Source organism: Oncorhynchus masou, chromosome 2 (genome assembly GCF_036934945.1).
Source record: "Oncorhynchus masou masou isolate Uvic2021 chromosome 2, UVic_Omas_1.1, whole genome shotgun sequence".
NCBI classification, from domain to species: domain Eukaryota; kingdom Metazoa; phylum Chordata; class Actinopteri; order Salmoniformes; family Salmonidae; genus Oncorhynchus; species Oncorhynchus masou.
The window spans coordinates 43,718,626-43,739,889 of record NC_088213.1 but is presented as its reverse complement, the minus strand read 5'-3'; the positions used below and the strand labels follow the sequence as shown (position 1 = coordinate 43,739,889).

At 40.9% G+C, this 21,264-nt stretch overlaps 1 protein-coding gene across 2 annotated transcripts in view; it reads right to left on the bottom strand.

Moving 5' to 3' along the window:
- LOC135554182 (leucine zipper protein 2-like) overlaps window positions 1-7,076 on the bottom strand; it is a 171,657-nt gene extending 164,581 nt beyond the window's left edge. For both annotated transcript variants that reach the window (XM_064986305.1, XM_064986310.1), the window contains exon 1: window positions 6,967-7,076. In XM_064986305.1, coding sequence (XP_064842377.1) covers window positions 6,967-7,028 — 62 coding nt within the window. In that variant the 5' untranslated portion in view covers window positions 7,029-7,076. The remainder of the gene's footprint in view (window positions 1-6,966) is intronic.
- Window positions 7,077-21,264: the final 14,188 nt, after the last annotated feature.

Genomic DNA, 21,264 nt, shown 5'->3' with positions numbered 1-21,264 from the left:
CCATATTGTAAAAGTTCGCTAGGGACCTTTGTCTCATGTATTAAGTGTGTATGTTATCCTGTTATTATTTTGTTTGCTAGTAAATAAATAATTAACCAATTTGTGTAGTACTGAATCATGAAAAAGGCTGTTTTTTTTCAGATGCATGAGATAACGACTGTTCCCGAATGATGATATGATAAGAGGTAATGATTAATAAGATGACTGTTTATCGATTAAATAAATATATACCTTATAGAGTTTAATTCGGGAGATGGTAACTCTTTAAACAACCTCTTCCGTGGTGCCCCAAATCCTAATGAGATAATGGTTACATGATGAATTTACTCGGGTGACAATTAAACATAGTTAGTTAATTAAATAAATAACAGTCATCAGATGAATGAAAGTAGTCACGACAACTGCTTGCTGTTAGCCCTGAACATGACATATGGAACACACACAGCGGGAAAACAAGTTGTATGTTGTAAACCAAAGACAAGCAAGACTAAACAGAATATAATTGTCTCAATTTCTAGATAAATAATATTTATCTCAATTATATGATCTCAACGAGTATGAAGCATTCCACAAATATGGAGGATTCTGTAACGGTTAGACGACCAACAAGGACTTTCGGGGTAATTGACTGGCAAATTGGGGTTTATTCTCAGAAAGATTACAATTTTTCAGAGATACAGAAAGATACAATATTTCCTGTGGATGAGAAATGTATCTTGGCAAATTAGAAATGTAGTCCATCATTTCAACGGGAAGCTTCTGAATCCCATCAGTTGAGGAGCCTCCGACTGTCATGTATAGCTGCTAAGTCATTATGCTCTCATTACAAAGGACCTATTCAATTCCCCATCACCTTTCAGCAAGATGACCTACTGGATATTAGCATGTATTATCAGGCTATTACAACAATTGCCAGGCTCCCATTGTTAATCTCCAGAGTCATAAACCTCATTCCTCTTTAATGCACTACCCCAGCCAACATCAAAGAAAGACTTTAAAATGCAATGTGCTTAGTATTTACAGCCAGATGTGGAGACGAAGCAATGCAGGCCCTGTCTGTGTGATATGTACAGGATCATTCAAGGATTTCGTCAGTCTTTAATTGCGGGCCAGTACCTAAATATTTAATGTTACGGAGGTCCCAATGGACACCGGCATTTACCAGACATGGTTGCGTAGGTAGGAAACATCAAAGTTAGTGTCAATAATAAAGAACATTTGTGAAAATCCCATAAAAGAGACGTTGCAAAGACATGAATGGTGAATAGGCTGGACTGCATTGTTGTGAGTTGTGAGCAGACACAAGAACTCATGCGTGCACACACACACACTCAGAAACACACAAACATACACACACACACAACAACCAGAAACAGCTACACACACATGCACACACACACTCACACACATACACACACACACACAAAGAAACAGCCACAGTACTCTAAGCCTAATCAGATGCAAGGAGGAAGTGTGGCAAAAGTAGGTTGAATTTCCCCTAATCAATTCTATACAGTTACTTTCTCCCTGGTCAATTATGTGCCAGTTTTGATATCAGCCAACAACTCTTGTAGTTGTGAAAAAATGTATGAACAACATCCTCTCAAGCAGCAGTAATGTACTGCTTGGTAAAATAACAAAATAGATGTCAGTAAAGTGGCATAAGCCACTGGTCTGGATGTATTTGATCATAAGAAAACGGCTAGTATTGTTTGTTTGTGGGGAGGTTTACTAATAAGGACCTTTTTGAAAAACATTACAATTTGCGAGTTTGTTTAGTCTACAATATAATACATCCCTACATCATTGTATTTCAATTCATTGTATACACCAAGAAGTCAACATGACACCTTTCATGTCAATTTGCAACCAGAGGATAATACCTCAGGTAATATTACTCAGGGTATTGAGAGCAGTTTATTCAGAGGTTGTGTCTACACTTGACACTTAGATGCGACTTCAACTGTCAGAATGCAAAGATCGCATTGAAAAGATGGGTCTAGACTAGAGGACAACCGATTATGATTTTTCAACGCCGATACCGATACCGATTATTGGAGGTCCAAAAGAAGCCGATACCGATTAATTGGACAGTTTTTATTTATTTACTTGTAATAATTACAATTACATCAATACTGAATGAATACTTATTTTAACTTAATATAATGCATCAATAAAATCAATTCAGCCTAAAATATGTTCAATTTGGTTGAAATAATGCAAAAACAAAGTGTTGGAGAAGAAAGTAAAAGTGCAAATGTGCCATGTAAAAAAGCTAACGTTTAAGTTCCTTGCTCAGAACATGAGAACATATGAAAGCTGGTCGTTCCTTTTAACATGAGTCTTCAATATTCCCAGGTAAGAAGTTTTAGGTTGTAGTTATTATAGGACTATTTCTCTCTATACCATTTGTATTTTATATACCTTTGACTATTGGATGCTCTTATAGGCACTTTAGTATTGCCAGTGTAACAGTATAGCTTCCGTCCCTCTCCTCGCCCCTACCTGGGCTCGTACCAGGAACACATCAACAACAGCCACCCTCGAAGCATCGTTACCCATCGCTCCACAAAAGCCGCCGCCCTTGCAGAGCAAGGGGAACAACTACTCCAAGTCTCAGAGTGAGTGACGTCACCGATTGAAATGCTATTAGCGCGCACCCCGCTAACTAGCTAGCCATTTCACATCGGTTACACCAGCCTAATCTTGGGAGTTGATAGGCTTGAAGTCATAAACAGCTCAATGCTTGAAGCATTACGAAGAGCAGCTGGCAAAACACACAAAAGTGCTGTTTGAATGAATGCTTACGAGTCTGCTGCTGCCTACCATCGCTCAGTCAGACTGCTCTATCAAATATCAAATCATGAACTTAATTATAACATAATAACACACAGAAATACGAGCCTTTGGCCATAATATGGTCAAATCCGGAAACTATAATTTCGACATCATTGAAATATGGAACAGTTCCGTATTTTGTCGAACAAGTGGCATCCCTAAGTCTAAATATTGCTGTTACATTGTACAACCTTCAATGTTATGTCATAATTACGGAAATTCTGACAAATTAGTTCGCAACGAGCCAGGCGGCCCAAACTGTTGCATACACCCTGACTCCGCGTGCAATGAACGCAAGAGAAGTGACACAATTTCACCTGGTTAATATTGCCTGCTAGCCTGGATTTCTTTGAGCTAAATATGCAGGTTTAAAAATATATACTTCTGAGTATTGGTTTTAAGAAAGGTATCGATGTTTATGGTTAGGTACAGTCGTGCAACGATTGTGCTTTTTTCGCAAATGCGCTTTTGTTAAATCATCCCCTGTTTGGCGAAGTTGGCTGTCTTTGTTACAAAGAAATAGTCTTCACACAGTTCACAAAGAGCCAGGCAGCCCAAACTGCTGCATATACCCTGACTCTGTTGCAAGAGAAGTGACACAATTTCCCTAGTTAAAAGAAATTCATGTTAGCAGGCAATATTAACTAAATATGCAAGTTTAAAAATATATACTTGTGTATTGATTTTAAGACAAGCATTGATGTTTATGGTTAGGTACACGTTGGAGCAATGACAGTCCTTTTTCGAGAATGCACACCGCATCGATTATATGCAACGCAGGACATGCTAGGTAAACTAGTAATATCCTCCACCATGTGTAGTTAACTAGTGATTATTATTGATTGATTGATTGTTTTTTATAAGATAAGTTTAATGCTAGCTATCAACTTACCTTGGCTTCTTACTGCATTCGCGTAACAGGCAGGCTCTTCGTGGAGTGCAATGTAAGGCAGGTGGTTAGAGTATTGGACTAGTTAACCGTAAGGTTGCAAGATTGAATCCCTGAGCTGACAAGGTAAAAATCTGTCGTTCTGCCCCTGAACAAGGCAGTTAACCCACCGTTCCTAGGCCGTCATTGAAAATAAGAATGTGTTCTTAACTGACTTGCATAGTTAAATAAAGGTGTAAAAAAATATATATTAAAAAATATACCAGTTTCCGATTGTTATGAAAACTTGAAATCGCCCCTAATTAATATGCCATTCCGATTAATCGGTCGACCTCTAGTCTAGACATGCAAAAGTCGCTTTGTGGTCTGATTGTGTTCAGATCTGGCTGACCACTTCAGGAGGTGGTCTGGGATGCATTGTTTGCAGATTTCTCTTCAGTCTGGACTGGATCAGGCTACCGAAAGCTAATGCAGTGGGCGACGTCATCAGCCCTCCTCCCACAAATCGCCAGAAAACTTGAGTTTTGGGACCGAAAGGCACCTTTCATTATAACGTTGGAGGAAATACATTCCTAGAGTGTGAGGAACACATGCTTACTGGTCTCAAATGTTAGCCAGCTAGCTAATATTTAGAACAACTATTATGCTTACCCATTTGAAATCCCTTTAGCGTTGTTTGCTAGCTTGCTGGCGAGCTACAGAAGTTAGCTGGCTCGTTGGCTATAGTAGTTAGCTACTGCCATCAGTTGTTGTTGTGTTATTATCATATTTTGCCTATTCCAACATTTGTAGAATGCATACAGGAAATTGAATATAGTGTGGGAAAAGGGAATCCAGACACACTGTGGACACGGTAGAAACATTTAAAATGTAGGTGTAGGTAGATGCATGACGCATTCAGAATTCCCTGATCAGAACTCTATGATCAGAACACTAAAGCTGCATGAACTGTCAAGTCTAGAAACGGCACAGAAACAGCACAATGCTCAGGGACCATTGAATTATTCTAGGTCAGAGCCATATACAGAAATGGACTGGCCATAAGGTAGTTCTGGCAAATCCCAGATGGGCTTCATCTTTAGCAGTGTGCCTGTCTAAATTGTTTGGGTTTTTTTGCACAGAATGGTCATTATTTGGCCAATTATGGGAGCCTCTCAAGGGAAGAAAAGGGCATGGTGTCAGGGCCTCAAGGAAGAAAATAGGCTGGCCAATTTCTGGTCCCAGTCCATCCCTAGCCATATACAGTATATATATCTTTATATATTGGCTCTGGTCTAGGTAACTGGGGAGCAACAGAGCTTAACACATCAGTTGAGTCTCTGACACATTAATGCCACTTGTTACATATAAGTCATTAGTAAAATCAATCAATCAAGCAGCCAGTCAGTCACTCACTCAATCATGACTTCACGTGTCTCATTGGGGTCATTTACACGTATATATACAAAAGTATGTGGACACCCCTTCAAATTAGTGGATTCAGCTATTTCAGCCATGGAATCTCCATACTACATACTACTACATTGGTAGTAGAATGGCCTTACTGAAGAGCTCAGTGACTTTCAACGTGGCACCGTCATAGGAGGCCACCTTTCCAACAAGGAGAATGCTAAATGTCCCAATGCATAGTGCCAACTGTAAAGTTTGGTGGAGGAGGAATAATGGTCTGGGGCTGCTTTTCATGATTTGGCCCCTTAGTTCCAGTGGAGTGACATTTTCATGCTACAGTATACAATAACATTCTAGATTATTCTGTGGTTCCAACTTTGCGGGAACAGTTTGGGGAAGGCCCTTTCCTGTTTCAGCACGACAATGCCTTGATGCACAAAGCAAGGTCCATACAGAAATGGTTTGTCAAGATCAGTGCGGAAGAACTTGACTGGCCTGCACAGAGCCCTGACCTCAACCCCATCGAACACCTTTGGGATGAATTGGAACGAAGACTGCGAGCCAGGCCTAATCGTCCAACATCAGTGCCTGACCTCACTAATGTTCTTGTGGCTGAATGAAAGCAAGTCCCCTCAGCAATGTTCCAACATTTAGTGGAAAGCCTTCCCAGAAGAGTGGAGGGACCAACTCCATATTAATGCCCATGATTTTGAAATGACATGTTCGACGAGTAGGTGTTCACATACTTTTGGTCATGTAGTGTATCTCATTCAACTTTGTAAAACGCAACCCAAACTTCTAACATTCATCAGCATATTCATTATCCAATATAAAGTGTGCTTTCAACATCAAACGGAATCTGACTTTTTAAAATCTCCAGCATCATCAAATTAGCTCATTCAAATCTTGCAGGGCTCTGCAAGATGTGCAAATGGATTGATTGTCTATGTGTATGCGTATGTCTCTGTGCATGTATATTCTGCCCCTACATTCATCACTTAGGAGCACACTTGTAGAGGTCTACCAACTAAAGCTGAAATTCCATCATGTCAAACTAGACACAACTGCAATGAGAGGAGAGCAAGTTTCATAATGTGCAGCTGTCTTTAAGCCATATTTAAGACTCTCTAACAACCTTGGCTTTTGTTTCACAAAGACCCCAGCACTGGGAGTAGTGCTCAGGCACTAGTTTGAAAGAGGAAAGATTTTATCAATGGTTTAATTAATCATTAAAACCTCTCTCCGCACTGCACGTCGCCTCATCTCTCAATTTCTCTCGCCTCTCCTCTTCCTCCCCTCATCCTACTATTCCCCTCAATGCATTATTCTGCGCACACACACACACTCTCTCTCTCTCTCTCTCTCTCTCTCTCTCTCTCTCTCTCTCTCTCTCTCTCTCTCTCTCTCTCTCTCTCTCTCTCAAGACACTGCAACATTCTGGGCAGCCCAGTTCCTTCTTTAGCCGGCTCAGACTTAACTTGCTCCCTTCCAGTAAGCAGGAGACAAGACCTACCGCAATCCCAGTAAGCGATGCCTACACAATTCCAAGGCATTTTTAGCCAGTGAATGTCACCACCAAAGAAATATGTCTTACAGTTTGACAAAGAGAACAGTTCAACAGAGGAACCTTTATTTTGCCTACAGTCTACTGCCTTAGAACATCATGCTCCGCACACGGGCATCTCCCGCCAGAACCCAGGCTGCCTCAACCTATTTCGTAGGACTGACCGGAGCTAAAGATGAACGTTAGTATCTTCTATGATTAGCCATTGTGCATTCATCCTCCCCCTTTCTTTCAGAATCACTGAAGGTGAAGGAAGAAGAATATACCCTTCTTACTTTCGACTTACCTAGTGTTGAGGCTCAAAGCTGGACAAAGAAGCAGGAGGCAAATAGCTCGGATTAATTTCATAGCTTTGTCTTGCACTCGCACTCCGATTCGCTCTCTCCCTCTCGATTGCTTTCCTTCCCCTTTCTCTCTCTCTCTCTCTCTCGCTTTCTCACTCACTGGCTCGATCGCTTGCCTGCGCGCACTCACGCACGCACACACAGGCAGAGAGAGAGAGAGAGACAGACAGATGCAACCCAGTGGCTATAATAGAGCAAGGAAGGATCTCTGGCTTTAAATAACACAGTGACACAGACAGACTTATTAATGAGGAAATTAATGGGGGTGGTAAGAGGGGAAGAAACAGACTGGAAAGATGAGAGCAGCTCCCACTGAGGATAGCAGGGACGTACGCATGGGTGGGCCTGGGTGGACACAGGCCCACCCACTAGGGAGCCTGTCCTTGCCAGGCCCATCAAATTTGATTTAGCAAAAACAAAACAAAAATACTAATCATTAAAAAATTGAAGCAAAAAATGTATTTTTACAAAAATACTCCTCAGTATTTCTGGCTACACAGACCTCAGTTCAATGTCTATTTTTGATTTACATTTGGCTGAGTTCACTAACGTGAATTCAACGTGAAATCAACAAAAAAATATCACCATGACATTTGATTTAGTTTAAAAATAGGTTGAACGGGGGATCACGTGACCCTTGAACGAGATAGCCGTGTGAACTAAGAGCTCCGCACAAGTAGTTTCCAATTCCTAATCTTACCTGAAATTCAAGTTTAAACTCCTTTAGCTTTAGTAAAAAAGTCATGGCGGCTACAAAAGGCAACACTACAGGTGACATTTTTACCCGGACTCTAGCATTAGTGACGGAAAAAGCCTCCAAGAAGAAGCTAGCTTCAGATAAAGCTAGCGCCATTAGCCAGGTGCAAGAGGACCCGTTCCCCCCCGAGGCCCAACGAATGCCACTCTGTCGAAGACATCCTTTCTGAGTTGAGATCCCAACGTATAGAACTCAACATTAAATTAGATGGCATTAACTCTCAGCTCAGTGCAATAGGGGGCAAGGTGACAATCCTGGAAACGCTTTGCCTGACATCAACAACGAGGCAGAGGGGTGAATCCTATCCATGGAAAACTTATTGACAGATGCCATGGAAACAATAGCATACGCTAAAAAGAAAATAGAGCATCTGGAAGAGAAAACAGAGGACCTGGAAAACAGGGGGCTTCCCGAGTGGCTCCACCTGTCCACCGACAGGCCAATAGAACTCGAGAGAGAGAGCTCACCGAGCACTGAGGCCCCCGCCAGCAGCCAGACAACCACCGCGCCCAATCACCATACGTTTCCTGGGATTCACCAACAAGGAACGAGTCCTACAGGTGGCGAAAATCAACACCATCACAGTGGGAAACGCCAAACTCACTTTACACCAGGAACTGTCAGCTGGAATACGCCGAAAGCGCCGAGAGATTGACGAGGTGAAGAAATACTCCATTGACCGAGGCATCTTCAGGGGATTCAAATACCCAAACGATCTCAGGATTCTTCACCAAGGAGCCCTGCGACATTTCAAAACTCCCGAAGAGGCAAAAAGGTTTTTTGAAAGACAATCCTGGTCAATGAGAAACGGACCAATGACTAAATGTGATTAATGCTATTACTAAAGGAGGTAAGACAACATATAGCCGATATCCAAAGACCCATCCGCCCCGCTAAATGTTATTATTGCCGTCCAATCTATATTTATTTTCCTTTAGCTGAGGGATAGGCTCTATAGACTAACCTAGGCCTACTAATGTTTCAGCCTACTTTTATTTCCCCTTTTTATTTGCTATTATTACTTGTGGTTCTCTATGTCCCTTGGGGAGGTATATTTAGGCTGGGCTATTGATTTTATTTTCTCCCTCTTTTAATGTGGTCTGGACGGTGGCTACGTTGTCATTTACTCAATGCGGGGCGGAGAGGATGAGGCATTTCTTTGGTGGGGGGAGACGTTGTGAGTTGCTAACTGTTCCCGTTTGTTTTCCGGGGGTGAGACTGAGGGGGGTAATAGATCCAACGGGATGTGTCGAGTTGTTTGGGAACTCGGCTGGGGTGTTCAGAGATTGTTATTTTATGTACACCATTTATTTTCCTTTTATGTGAACGCAGCTGTAGCTTTTATCCACTTTTACCCAGAGATGACTTGCACTAAAGTTCATTTATTGTTCGATGACGATGACTAGTACCTCAAATCTATTGACATGGAACTGCAATGGTCTAGGTCATACAATAAAACGGTAAAAGATACTATGTGCTCTAAAAAAAAGGAAAAAGCAGACATCACGCTATTACAAGAGACACACCTCTGTGATGCCGAACATGCCAAACTCCGCAGATCTTGGGTGGGACAGGTGTATTTCTCATCTTTCGAATCAAACAGTAGAGGTACAGCCATACTTATCCATAAAAATGTTCCATTCATAATTGACAAAAACATATCTGATCCGGAGGGGAGATTTATTTTGATAACTGGGTCACTGTATGGTCAACCAATTACTATCTTAAATATATACGCCCCTAACACAGATACTCCTGCTTTCTTCTCAAAAATGATAACCCTGTTCAATGAGCATTGTGTTTCCTTCGGCGTGGTGGCCGGAGATTTTAATTGTACCCTTAGACAAACCATCTCTAGACAAATCATCTCAAATCCCCACCACAAATCCTAGATCTGCAAATGTTGAACTCTCTTACTAAAGCGATGGGACTGATAGATATCTGGAGAGAGACTAATAGCTCATCTATGGACTATACATACTACTCTAATGTCCATAACACCTACTCCCGTATAGATTACATATTTATCCCAAAGAGTTTCATAAATTCAGCCACATGTACAGTCGGACCCATAGCACTTTCAGATCACGCCTTTGTCCACCTCCGCTTTGACCTCTGCAAAAACATCCCGAGGTCAAAGAGCTGGAAATTCAACACCTCCATGTTATCAAACAAAGCGTTCCCTACATTGGTGACTACATGGATAGACAACTACACACAAGACAACAAAGATTCTCCTGTTTCTCCGGCCACAATGTGGGACGCTGCTAAAGCCACACTAAGAGGTCATCTATTTGCATATGCTTCCTCTAAGAAAAAAGCAAAGGAAGCACACAGGCTAGATCTAGAGAGGGAGCTGGAACGCTGGGGAAAAGTACATAAATAATCCCCAGACAGCACCTCCGGGAGTCAACTGAAAGCAGCCAAAGCCAAACTGAATTTGGACTACACTCGGGAGATTAAAAAAAAAGGTTTTCTTTACTAAGAAGAAATACCATGAGTATAGCAATAGGCCTAGTAGATTGCTTGCTTACCAATTGAAAAAAGAGCATGGCTATCCAAACAGCAGAGGACGAGGTCACATATGACCCGAAAAAGATCAATTTAACTTTTCATGATTTCTACTGCAAACTATATACCTCTGAGAAAAAACACACGGAGGCAGAACTCCACTCTTTCCTAGAGGGAATCTCGCTACCTAAACTATCAGAGACCGACCAAGAAGATCTCAACTCCCCCTTCATTCCTGAGGAGATCCTGGAGGCAATTACCTCCATGCCACCTAATAAGTCCCCAGGCCCAGATGGATTCCCCAGAGAGTTCTACAAAGCTTTTTGGCCCCAGCTCAGCCCTATCTTCATGCCAATGCTGGAGGATTTTTGCAAAAACAGAGTTCTCCCAGACTCAATGCACACAGCTCGCATTACAGTGTTGCTCAAAAAAGACAAGGACCCTCTATCCTGCTCGTCCTTCCGGCCCATAAGCTTGTTGGATTTCGACTACAAAATAATTCCCAAATTCTCGCCAAAAGACTAAACACTCTTCTTCCCAAAATAATTAAAGCGGACCAAACTGGATTTATTAGTGACCGATACTCTTCTGATAACATTTGCCGTCTTTTTTATATTATTGATCAAGTAAATGCACAGAAGAGCCCTGCTGGCTTCACTGGATGCTGAGAAGGCGTTTGACAGGATGGAGTGGAGCTTTCTGTTTTCAGTCTTAGAAAAGTTCACTATGGGCCCAAATTTTATTAAATGGATCAAATAACTATACTCTCATCCAAATGCCATGGTGACTACTAACGGACTGAACTCTGACAGATTCCCTCTGGAACGGGGCACAAGACGGGGGTGCTCGCTGTCCCCCCTGTTCTACTTGTTGGGGGCGGAGCCTCTGGCAGAGCTGATAAGGAGCAATCCAAGTATTATGGGTGTTTCTGCAGGCGGCCTGCAGCACAAGATTTCGCTTTACGCTGATGATGTCTTGCTCTACTTATCCAACCCTGAGAAATCCCTCCCATTTTAGACACAATTGTTCAGTATGGCAAGTTTTCAGGTTATAAGATCAATTTTAACAAATCCACTGTCTGCTCTTTCAATATTACACTCACCAGCTCTACGAAGACACTATGTCCTTTCCAATGAAAGACACAGGGGTTTCAATACCTTGGGATCTTCATAACACCAGATCTGAATAGCCTTTTTAAGGAAAATTATCTCCCACTCCTGGATTGAATCAAGAACGATCTCCAAACCTGGATCTCACTCCCAATTAGCTTAGTAGGAAGAATTAATGTCATCCGTATGAACATGCTCCCTAGACTGAACTATTTATTTCAGATGCTCCCATACTATCTCCCAGTTTCCTTTTTCAAAACAACTAACCAAAGCATCACCAAATTTATATGGGGCAATAAACACCTAGGATCAAGTTCTCCACTCTATCGAAACCTGAATCTAAAGGTGGTCTTGCTCTTCCCTCCCTTCAATTGTACTACTGGTCTGCCCAAATCCACAACATGCTAACATGGATCACAAACAGGCAAGAGTCAACGTGGATTCAAGCTCAATTATATTCATTAATAACTTTAGTGAAGTGGGCAACATAGCCAAAACCTTTGTGATTTACAGCACCCTACTAGCGTGGAGGGACTGTAAGAAATACCTGGGCATTTCCTCTCAAATATGTTCTCACTTGCCTATAATAGGCAACCCAGACTTGCCAAAAGCCCTGAGGGATGCCAACTTTAATCTTTGGCATACTCTAGGAATCAGGACCTTTTCAGACCTATTTCATCAGAAAACCACTACACTGAAATCCTTTCAAGAGCTCTGCAGTGAATTCAATGTGCCAAGATCCCATTTATTTTTTAAATATCTTCAAATTAGACATGTCATTTCCTCATTTACTTCCAAGAGGTTTAGAACTCAGTTGAATGAAGTTGAAACCCTTCTTGTCACAGCACAATCCATTAAAGGCCAAATATCTTATAACTATAGACTCCTTTCTGAGAAAGGAGGCTCCTCCTTTACTCCTTTGAAAATAATCTGGGAAAAGGACCTTGGTCTGACTATCATTGATGAGTTATGGGCGGAGGTTTGCGACAGGGTATACTGCTCCTCTAATAATGTAAAAATGAAACAATCTAATTACAAATGTTTTACACATTTTATTACACTCCTTTGAGACTCCATAGAATGAAAACAGACATGTCTCCTAACTGTAAAAGATGTACCGCTGAAAGTGGAACCGATATGCATGTATTTTTGGAGCTGTAGAGAGATTGCCAGATTCTGGCAATCTATACATACTGTTGCACAGAAAATACTAGAGGTACAGTTTGATATGACCCCGTGTATCTATCTTCTTAATGCCCAGCAGGACCTTGTTCTTGATCCTGACAGAGAAAATGTTCTTATGACTATTACATACTTTGCTAAAAAATGTATTCTTCTATTGTGGTTCTCTAATACCTCTCCTACATTTAAAATGTGGATTGACCAGATTGTCGACTTTCTCCCTCTTGAAAAGCTCACTTATGACCTCCACAAGAGACAGCCCAAGTTTGATAGACTCTGGTCTCCACTACTCAACTATATTTCAAATTGGACAGAGTGAATGGGGAAATTAGGGAAATGAGCAGATACATTGTGTAAGGTGCTGTAAAATCTAAAAACGAATTATTTGCTCGTCATCTCAGTGAAGGCTAGAAATAGCTAATAAGAACCTTGATAGTGCTGCTGCAAGTTTTATATATATGATGTTTTTTAAATTGTTCTTTGTGTGTATGTACATGTATATATATATATACTATATATAAAATAAAAAAATATTTATTATTATTTTATTTTAAGACTGTCACATCTTTGAATGTGGAATGTGTTGTGTTGGTTGACTTGAAAAACAAGAAAACGTAATAAAAAAAATAAAAGTGAGAAAAAAATTGGTTGAACAAATTACGTAATTCCCTTACGCTGAGGACTTTTGGCAAATCCAATCAGTTTCTCACCTTGGTTCAACGTCATCACATTTTTTGTTGTTGTTGAAATTATGTGGAAGCAACATTGATTCAACCCGTTTTTGCCCAGTGGACTGCCACTGGTGGTGAGAGCTGAGAGGCATTCTACCTCATTGTGGATTGAAGAATCCCCGCCTCTCACTCAGCACCTGTTATTACCTGCACTCTAAGGGACTACAGGAGCAATTATGCGAGGATGGGAGTAACAGGGTCATCAGCATAACAACCACAGGGTTCACCAGCAGCCTCTGTGAATCAGCCATAATAGGATGTGTCCTAATTAATCAACATGCTGAACATGACACCTGTAAATGCTACAAACAAAATGGTCTAATTTAAGTGGCGTGTTGATAGAAAGGGGGGATGGAAATATCAAGTGATAAATGTATCATTCCTTCAACCTCGTTTCAACCCCGTTTCCTTCAACCCCTTTTCACATATAGAGGATTCAACCCCGTTTCACATGTAGAGGATTATGTGCATGTTTTAAATTAGGCATAGAGCGGTGTGAAACACAGGTAGAATATTCAACACGACAACACAAAAAGGTAGAGGTCATACGCCATAGGCATGATACATTATTTCCATTAAGGATTTAATAGAGTTTGGAGTCCATTGTCTATGGGGTAGTAAACCTACACCTCGTTCTGCAGGACTTCCACCCATTTATTAGGGTCGAATTAGTCTAAGCCCCATGCATGGAAACACACAGTGACCAGTTCTTAATGAGAGCTTTGGACCTCATCATGCTTCGGTGACCAGAGAGTGTCCTAAAAGGGGCACCATAATCCGTCTCAATTACGTAGCACATCAGCCAGAAAGCGGAAGTGTCACTGATTGTGAGAGTATACCTGTTTCGTGCATTATTATGGGAAAATGAGATCATTGCAATGCCTGAAGAGTTAATTGTATGTTATTTATAATTACTTCTAGAACTACTGTATTCAATCTGGAACTTCTTGACGTAAAGCATGATGATGATTTCATATTTGGTCTGAGTTAACTTGTGAAATCAAAATAGTAGGATTGCTTTTACCACAACCATTTAATTACATGTAGGTCAAATCAATATACACCGTGACTATTTTATTTTACAAGAGCAACATAAGTTTCCAATGACCTTAACTGTGGTGTTATATTCATATCAGCCTCTATTTGAGTTTCTGTATTATATTTTCCGGATATCTTGAAATGACTCAGAGCTCTGAATACTACACACAAAAAAAATATTGTTCTAAATAGTACCAGATAAGGGTGACTTGGCTTGTAACCATAGCTATATAGAATCCTTTTTTGAGAACAATCGGTTCTAAATGGAACCTGTATGTGGCCATAAAGAACCATTTCCTAAGGTTCTATAAAGAACCATTAAAAAAGGTTCTATATAACACCAACAACAAAAAAGAGTCCCACTATGGTTACAACAACCCTTTTTTATGGTTATTTAAAGAACCTTTATGGAGAATGGTTCAATAAAGAACCTCACTTGAATCAAATGAGCTACCTCTGGAACAGCTGGCGGTCCCTGGGGAGAGAATTGAGAAGCACTGACTGACTTAGTCAAGTGTTCTCAATTGACCCAAGGACATACGTGAGTCTTGAACAAGACACTCTTACTGTCCGTAGCCATATATAACATGTCATGGAACAACACAACACATTAGATAAACTGGAATGACACTCACTCATGGTTGCTGTGCGCAAACCCCGCTCCAACATTTTCCAATGAGCCACCTCCCCTATATTTAAATGATCATTTAAAGAGCCAAGAACCCTTTTGTGAACTGTAAAGAACCATTGAAGAGCTCCAAAGGGTTCTTTGAGTCATTATGGTTCCTTCCACATAGAACCCCTGAGGAACCCTATGTTTTTTTGTGTGTTGTAGTTTATCTCCTCACATTGCTGCGTTGTCAGTGAGTCAATGTCACAACCTCTAAGGGGCTGGGTGTCACATGTGCTCCCTCTCCCACCTCTAGGTCACCATGCTGCTCGTTAGGGCGCACACCTGTCACCAGCGTTAGGCACATAATGACACTCACCCGGACTCCGTCACCTCCTTGATTACCTGCCCTTTATATGTCACTCCCTTTGGTTTCTTCCCCAGGCGTCGTTGTTTCAGTTTCTGTTCCATGTCGGTGCGCTGATTGTGTTACTTGTTTGTTTCATGTATGTATTTATTTATTAATTCTATGTATTCACTCCCTGAACTTGCTTCCAGACTCTCAGCGTACACCTTTACACTGGGGAAACAGACGTCTTACACTGCTTTTTTTAAATTATAGAGTTGTACATTCCAAAGGTCTGAGACGTTTCTTATTTTTTGGGCCATTTCTTCAATACCTTTTTGTATCTGCTCGGATACTGTGTCCATCTTAGGAACGCATTTGAGTTGTTCAGAGTGGGACAGCATCAAAACAATGCTGATAGAGGCACAATAATGTTAGTGTTCATTCAAAATGTGTTTTTAGCTTTCAGACGTTGCTACTTGTTTGTTTGAACGAGGAAGAGTAAACCACCCCAAAACCGAATCAGCTTGAGATCCACTCGAAATTCATCACCGAACTGTGTGGGGGGAACACATGGTAAACATTGTCAGAATGATGGACCCGGTGTGATCAAAGCACCACAGTTCCCTCTGAGGATTCTACGTCTTCAACCTCAGCAGCAGCAGAAGGAGCTACAGCCTCTACTGTAGCTGCTTCTACAGCTCTCACTGACCCTACAGCGACAGCCCCCACTATCCAAACCCCTACCTCTCCTGCCCCACAATCCCTCCAGCCTTCCACCATAACCGTATACAACTCCCACTGCTGCTGCCACTATACCCTTATAGCAACCATAATGACACACATACACACAGCAGGGGCTCCTGCAGCCCCCTTAAGTGCTAAGTGGGTCGACGTGATAGAACTTCTCAAAAGTGAGTCCAAACAATAACAACACAATGACCAAACAATATGTATCTTCTGGAGATGTTTTATGCTTCTTTTTCTTTCAAAGAAAATAACGTAATTCAACACAATTGTTTTCTCCCTGCGATAAATATGTATTATTTAAAGGGGGGAAAAAGAGTTGGAGACTAATATAATTCAACAGCAATCCAAAATGTCTGAATATTCTCTCACTTGAATGAGAGCATAAATAATGAATGTGTGAACAAATGGATAATCGTGGTTTTGATTTTGTAACAAGTAGGTGCCAGTGCACACACACAAAGGGGATCTATAGTACAGTATGTGCTTTGTTTACAGTACCTACGGAGTAATATCTGAGATATTACATGACAACCAAAAATGCAACTTTGTAAAAATAAAAAAAATAAAAAAATGTATTGCATGTTTAATTAAGTTGAGCCTGTTCTCTGATTACCAAAGTGTGAACATAGCAGGTGTTGAGTTCTCACTTTAGACCGTTTTGATCTGACCTTTTTTGTAAGAAATGGACAGAATCCCCAGACTGCACAGTAAGGCCCAAGGCAGTTTTCCAGCCTGGCAATATGAAAGCATATGGCTGAGCAAGGCGCACACTGCAAACGATGTGTCTTCCCTACAGAGCCATCAGTGTGGGCTGATAGAATACAGAACTTGTTGAGAGACCTCAAAACACTGGTAATGGACTGCCTCAACAGAGCTACCAGTGCATGGTGGTTAGCGCTATGCCTGAAACCACTGATAGAACCTACCGGGAAGGCACAATTGTCATGTTAATGGATGGGTGTATTGACTACACTTTTGGGATATAGTGAGTACATGGCAAACATCAATACAAAATAATGAAACAATACAAAAAATGTTGGTCCAAGTTATAATGCATGTATCCTCTAATAAACAGATACAGCAGGAAAGAAAGAGAGGCACTCCTAAAGATGCACAATCAAATCAGAAGACAAAAAAAAAAAGCATGATCATATATTGCTTTTGTCCACAAAGTGTCACAGAAATGTAAAACATAGGGAAAGAGTATTTCTGTGACGTGTATTTGAAGAAACCCTGATTTGTTACAAGATACAACAAATAACGTTGTTTTTTTTTCATAAATCTTTAACACTCAAGATCTATATTGTGGAAGCTTGGAATCGACAATTGTTTATAAAACATATGTAAAAGTTGTTTTCAAGAGGTTCAGAACATAGCTGTAGATGTGCTTCTATCATGGATTTCACGCTTGAACAGATATAGGATCTTAATTTGACCACCTGTTATGTATACGCTGGGAGTCTGAAAGCAAGTGCAGGCGGTGAGTTTAATAATAAACTGAACATCGAACAATGCAACAAACACGAGTAGCGTACAGACATGAAACATAAACAATAACGCCTGAGGAGAGAACCAAAGGGAGTGACAGATATAGGGAAGGTAATCTGGAAGGTGATGGAGTCCAGGTGAGTCTCATGAGGCGCAGGTGCACGTAACGAGGGTGACGGGTGTGCATAATAATCAGAGTACTGGCGACAACGAGAGCCAGGAGGGAGTAGACGTGACATCACCCTGTTGCAGGAGAACTTTCCTGCAATGCAGATTTAAATTTGAGGTTTAAAAAGATTTCTGAAGTTCGTCATTTCCACTTTCAAATTTCAGACCTGATTTACCCTTAAGAAACATTTATCAGCCCCTACAAAAATGTCTAATATTATAACCCACGTAAATATTCACATTTCCTGATGCTGCAGGAGGATTTTTCTGCTGTAGCAAGCTGGCTCAAATCTGTGCCACGACCGAAAGACAAATCTTTGATCTGAATCCGCAACAAAATCCAAATAATCTGGCCAGGAAAGGCAGCTTCCCATCATCTTTTAATAATTGATTATGGTGGTTAGACTTCCTACCTAGACCCCGGTCAAGTGATCTATTGATTAGAAGCCATAGATAGAGACGTATCCCATTCGAAAGACCCCTGGCACATGCGTGCCAGGTCAGTAATACACCCATGATTACTACAAAGCTTAGATTGCTGGCTAGCAGTTGCCTGATGACTCAACATTAATTCTTCCGGTGCTCTATCGTCCACTACATACTTAATTGTGGAGGAAAAACTATTGTTGGTCTGAGTGGCATGGCAATTGGTCGGCGTAATAAAGCTGGGAAGCCAGGCAAAGCTAGTGGCTAGACCAACTTATATATAAAAACTTAGCTGACATTGGCTAATTGAGTGACTGTCAGTGACTGACATAACAAGAGGGAAAACTGCTGATGCACTACCAAATTTTGACATTACACGGTGTGAATTCTGCTATCCTAACTAACAGTAAGTTGACACACCAACTGACTTCCTGGTTGGGGCCCTTATATTGCTTATGACTCGAAATGGCACTGATCAGTTGTGTATATCCAGCTATATACCTTAACCCCAAATGAATGGAAGAAATATGGGAAAGACATTTTGGATTATGGTATAAAGTTCAATATGCACACTCAATGGTGTGGGGCATGGGTTAATCCTGACATGACTTTTGATATCTGAAACCCACCAACAAACTTTGATTTTAGAGTGTAATGTCCTTTTAATGGTCAACATTTTGGTAGTCTGTCAGATAACATCTGTTAGTCTGTATCAATTCAGTTACATACATAGGTTACCTTTGCCCAAGTGTTCTTTACTTCAACCTGCCTGCTGTAAAGGAACCTTTGCTATTAGTTGGCCTATGCTGCCATCTAAGGATATACAGTACCAGTCAAAAGCTTGGACACCTACTCATTCCAGTGTATTTCTTTATTTTACTATTTTCTATATTGTAGAAGTGACGACAAACTATGAAATGATACATATGGAATCATGTAGTAACCAAAAAAGTATTAAACAAGTCAAAATATATTTTAGATTCTTCAAAGTAGCCACCCTTTGCCTTGATGACAGCGTTGCACACTCTTGGCAATCTTTCAGCCAGCTTCACCTGGAATGCTTTTCCAACAGTCTTGGAGAAATTCCCACATATGCTGAGTACTTGTTGGCTGCTTTTCCTTCACTCTGGGGTCCAACTCATCCCAAACAACCTCAATTGGGTGGAGGCCATCTGATGCAGCACTCCATCACTCTCCTTCTTGGTCAAATAGTGCTTACACAGCATGGAGGTAGGTTGGGTCATTGTCCTGTTGAAAAACAAATGATAGTCCCACTAAGTGTAAACCAGATGGGATGGCGTATCGCTGCAGAATGTTGTGGTAGCCGTGCTGGTTAAGTATGCCTTGAATTCTAAATTAATCACTTAGTGTCACCAGCAAAGTACCCCCACACCATCACACCTCCTACTCCATTCTTCACTGTGGGAACCACAAATGTGGAGATCATCCATTCACCTACTCAGCGTCTAACAAAGTCAAGGCTGTTAGAACCAAATATCTCAAATTTGGACACATCAGACCGAAGGACAGATTTCCACCAGTCTAATGTCCATTGATCAAGTCTCTTATTCTTATTGGTGTCCTTTAGCAGTGGTTTCTTTGCAGCAATTCGACCATGAAGGCCTGATTCACGCAGTGTCCTCTGAACAGTTGATGTCAAGATGTGTCTGTTACTTGAACTCTGTGAAGCATTTATTTGGGCTGCAATGTCTTTAATTAACTTATCCTTTGCAGCAGAGGTAATTCTGGGTCTTCCTTTCCCGTGGCGGTCCTCATGAGAGCCAGTTTCATCATAGTGCTTGAAGAAACTTTCAAAGTTCTTGAAATGTTCTGGATTGACTGACCTTCATGTCTTAAAGTAATGATGGACTTTCATTTCTCTTCTCTTATTTTGAGCTGTTCTTGTCATAATATGAACTTTTTTCTTTTACCTTCTGTATACCACCCCTACCATGTCACAACACAACTGATTGGCTCGAACGCATTAAGAAGGAAAGAAATTCCACAAATGAACTTTTAACAAGGCACACCTGTTAATTGAAATGCATTCCAGGCAACTACCTCGTGAAGCTGGTTGAGAAAATGCCAAGTGTGCAAAGCTGTCATCAAGGCAAAGGGTGGCTACTTGGAAGAATCTCAAATATAAAATATATTTTGATTCGTTTAACACCTTTTTTTGGTTATTATATGATTCCATATTTGCTATTTCATAGTTTTGATGTCTTCACTACTATTCTACAATGTAAAACATATTAAAAATAAAGAAAAACCCCTTGAATGAGTAGATGTCTAAACTTTTGACTGGTACTGGATATATTTTGACATATTGTTTTCCAAACTAGAATACAAATCTTAAAGACCTGAAATTAGGCATTACAACACACACGCACACACACACACGTCTGTTGAAATTCTACTTGTCATCTCCTGCCGTCTGGTGGATTTTCCCTCCTAGTACTATCCAATTTGGAGGTACTAGTTGTGTCAAAAGGCACCCGACAAAAGTAACGGATCTGAGCGTATGGATTTGCTGTTTATACGTTAGGGAAAATATCAGATATGTATCAGATTTTCCAAATAATTGGCAAAAGACCAGAATTCAGTTGCCTGTGTTCAAGCAGCCAATTTGTGCAAAAATAGCTCCCTAATTTAAAATGTAAAATGGTGTGCCTCCAGAGTGGCGCAGCAGTCTAAGGCACCGCATCGCAGTGTTGTGGCATCACTACAGCCTGGGGTTTGATGCTAGGCTGAGTCATTACCTGCCGTGACAGGAAGTCCCGGCCGTGACCGCATGACTTGACCTTTGCCTCTCCCAAGCCCGTTGGCAAGTCGCAGTGATGAGACAAGATCGTAATCATGAAATTGGGGAGAAAAAAGGGGTTAAATAAAAATGTAAAATGGTTAAGGTTAGGTAAGGGTAAGGGTTATGGTTAAGGTGAGGGTTACAATGAAACTCCTGTTTAATGACTGAGTGGAATTTCTTTGAATTGCACTGAATTCAATTCAAATTTCAACTCATGAGTTGAATTGGAGTCAATTACAAAATGTTGAGTTGAGCCCAAGCCTGGTTTATGTTACTGTAGTCTATCTGCTGCCACTTGCTCACCTGTAAAGCATATGGAAC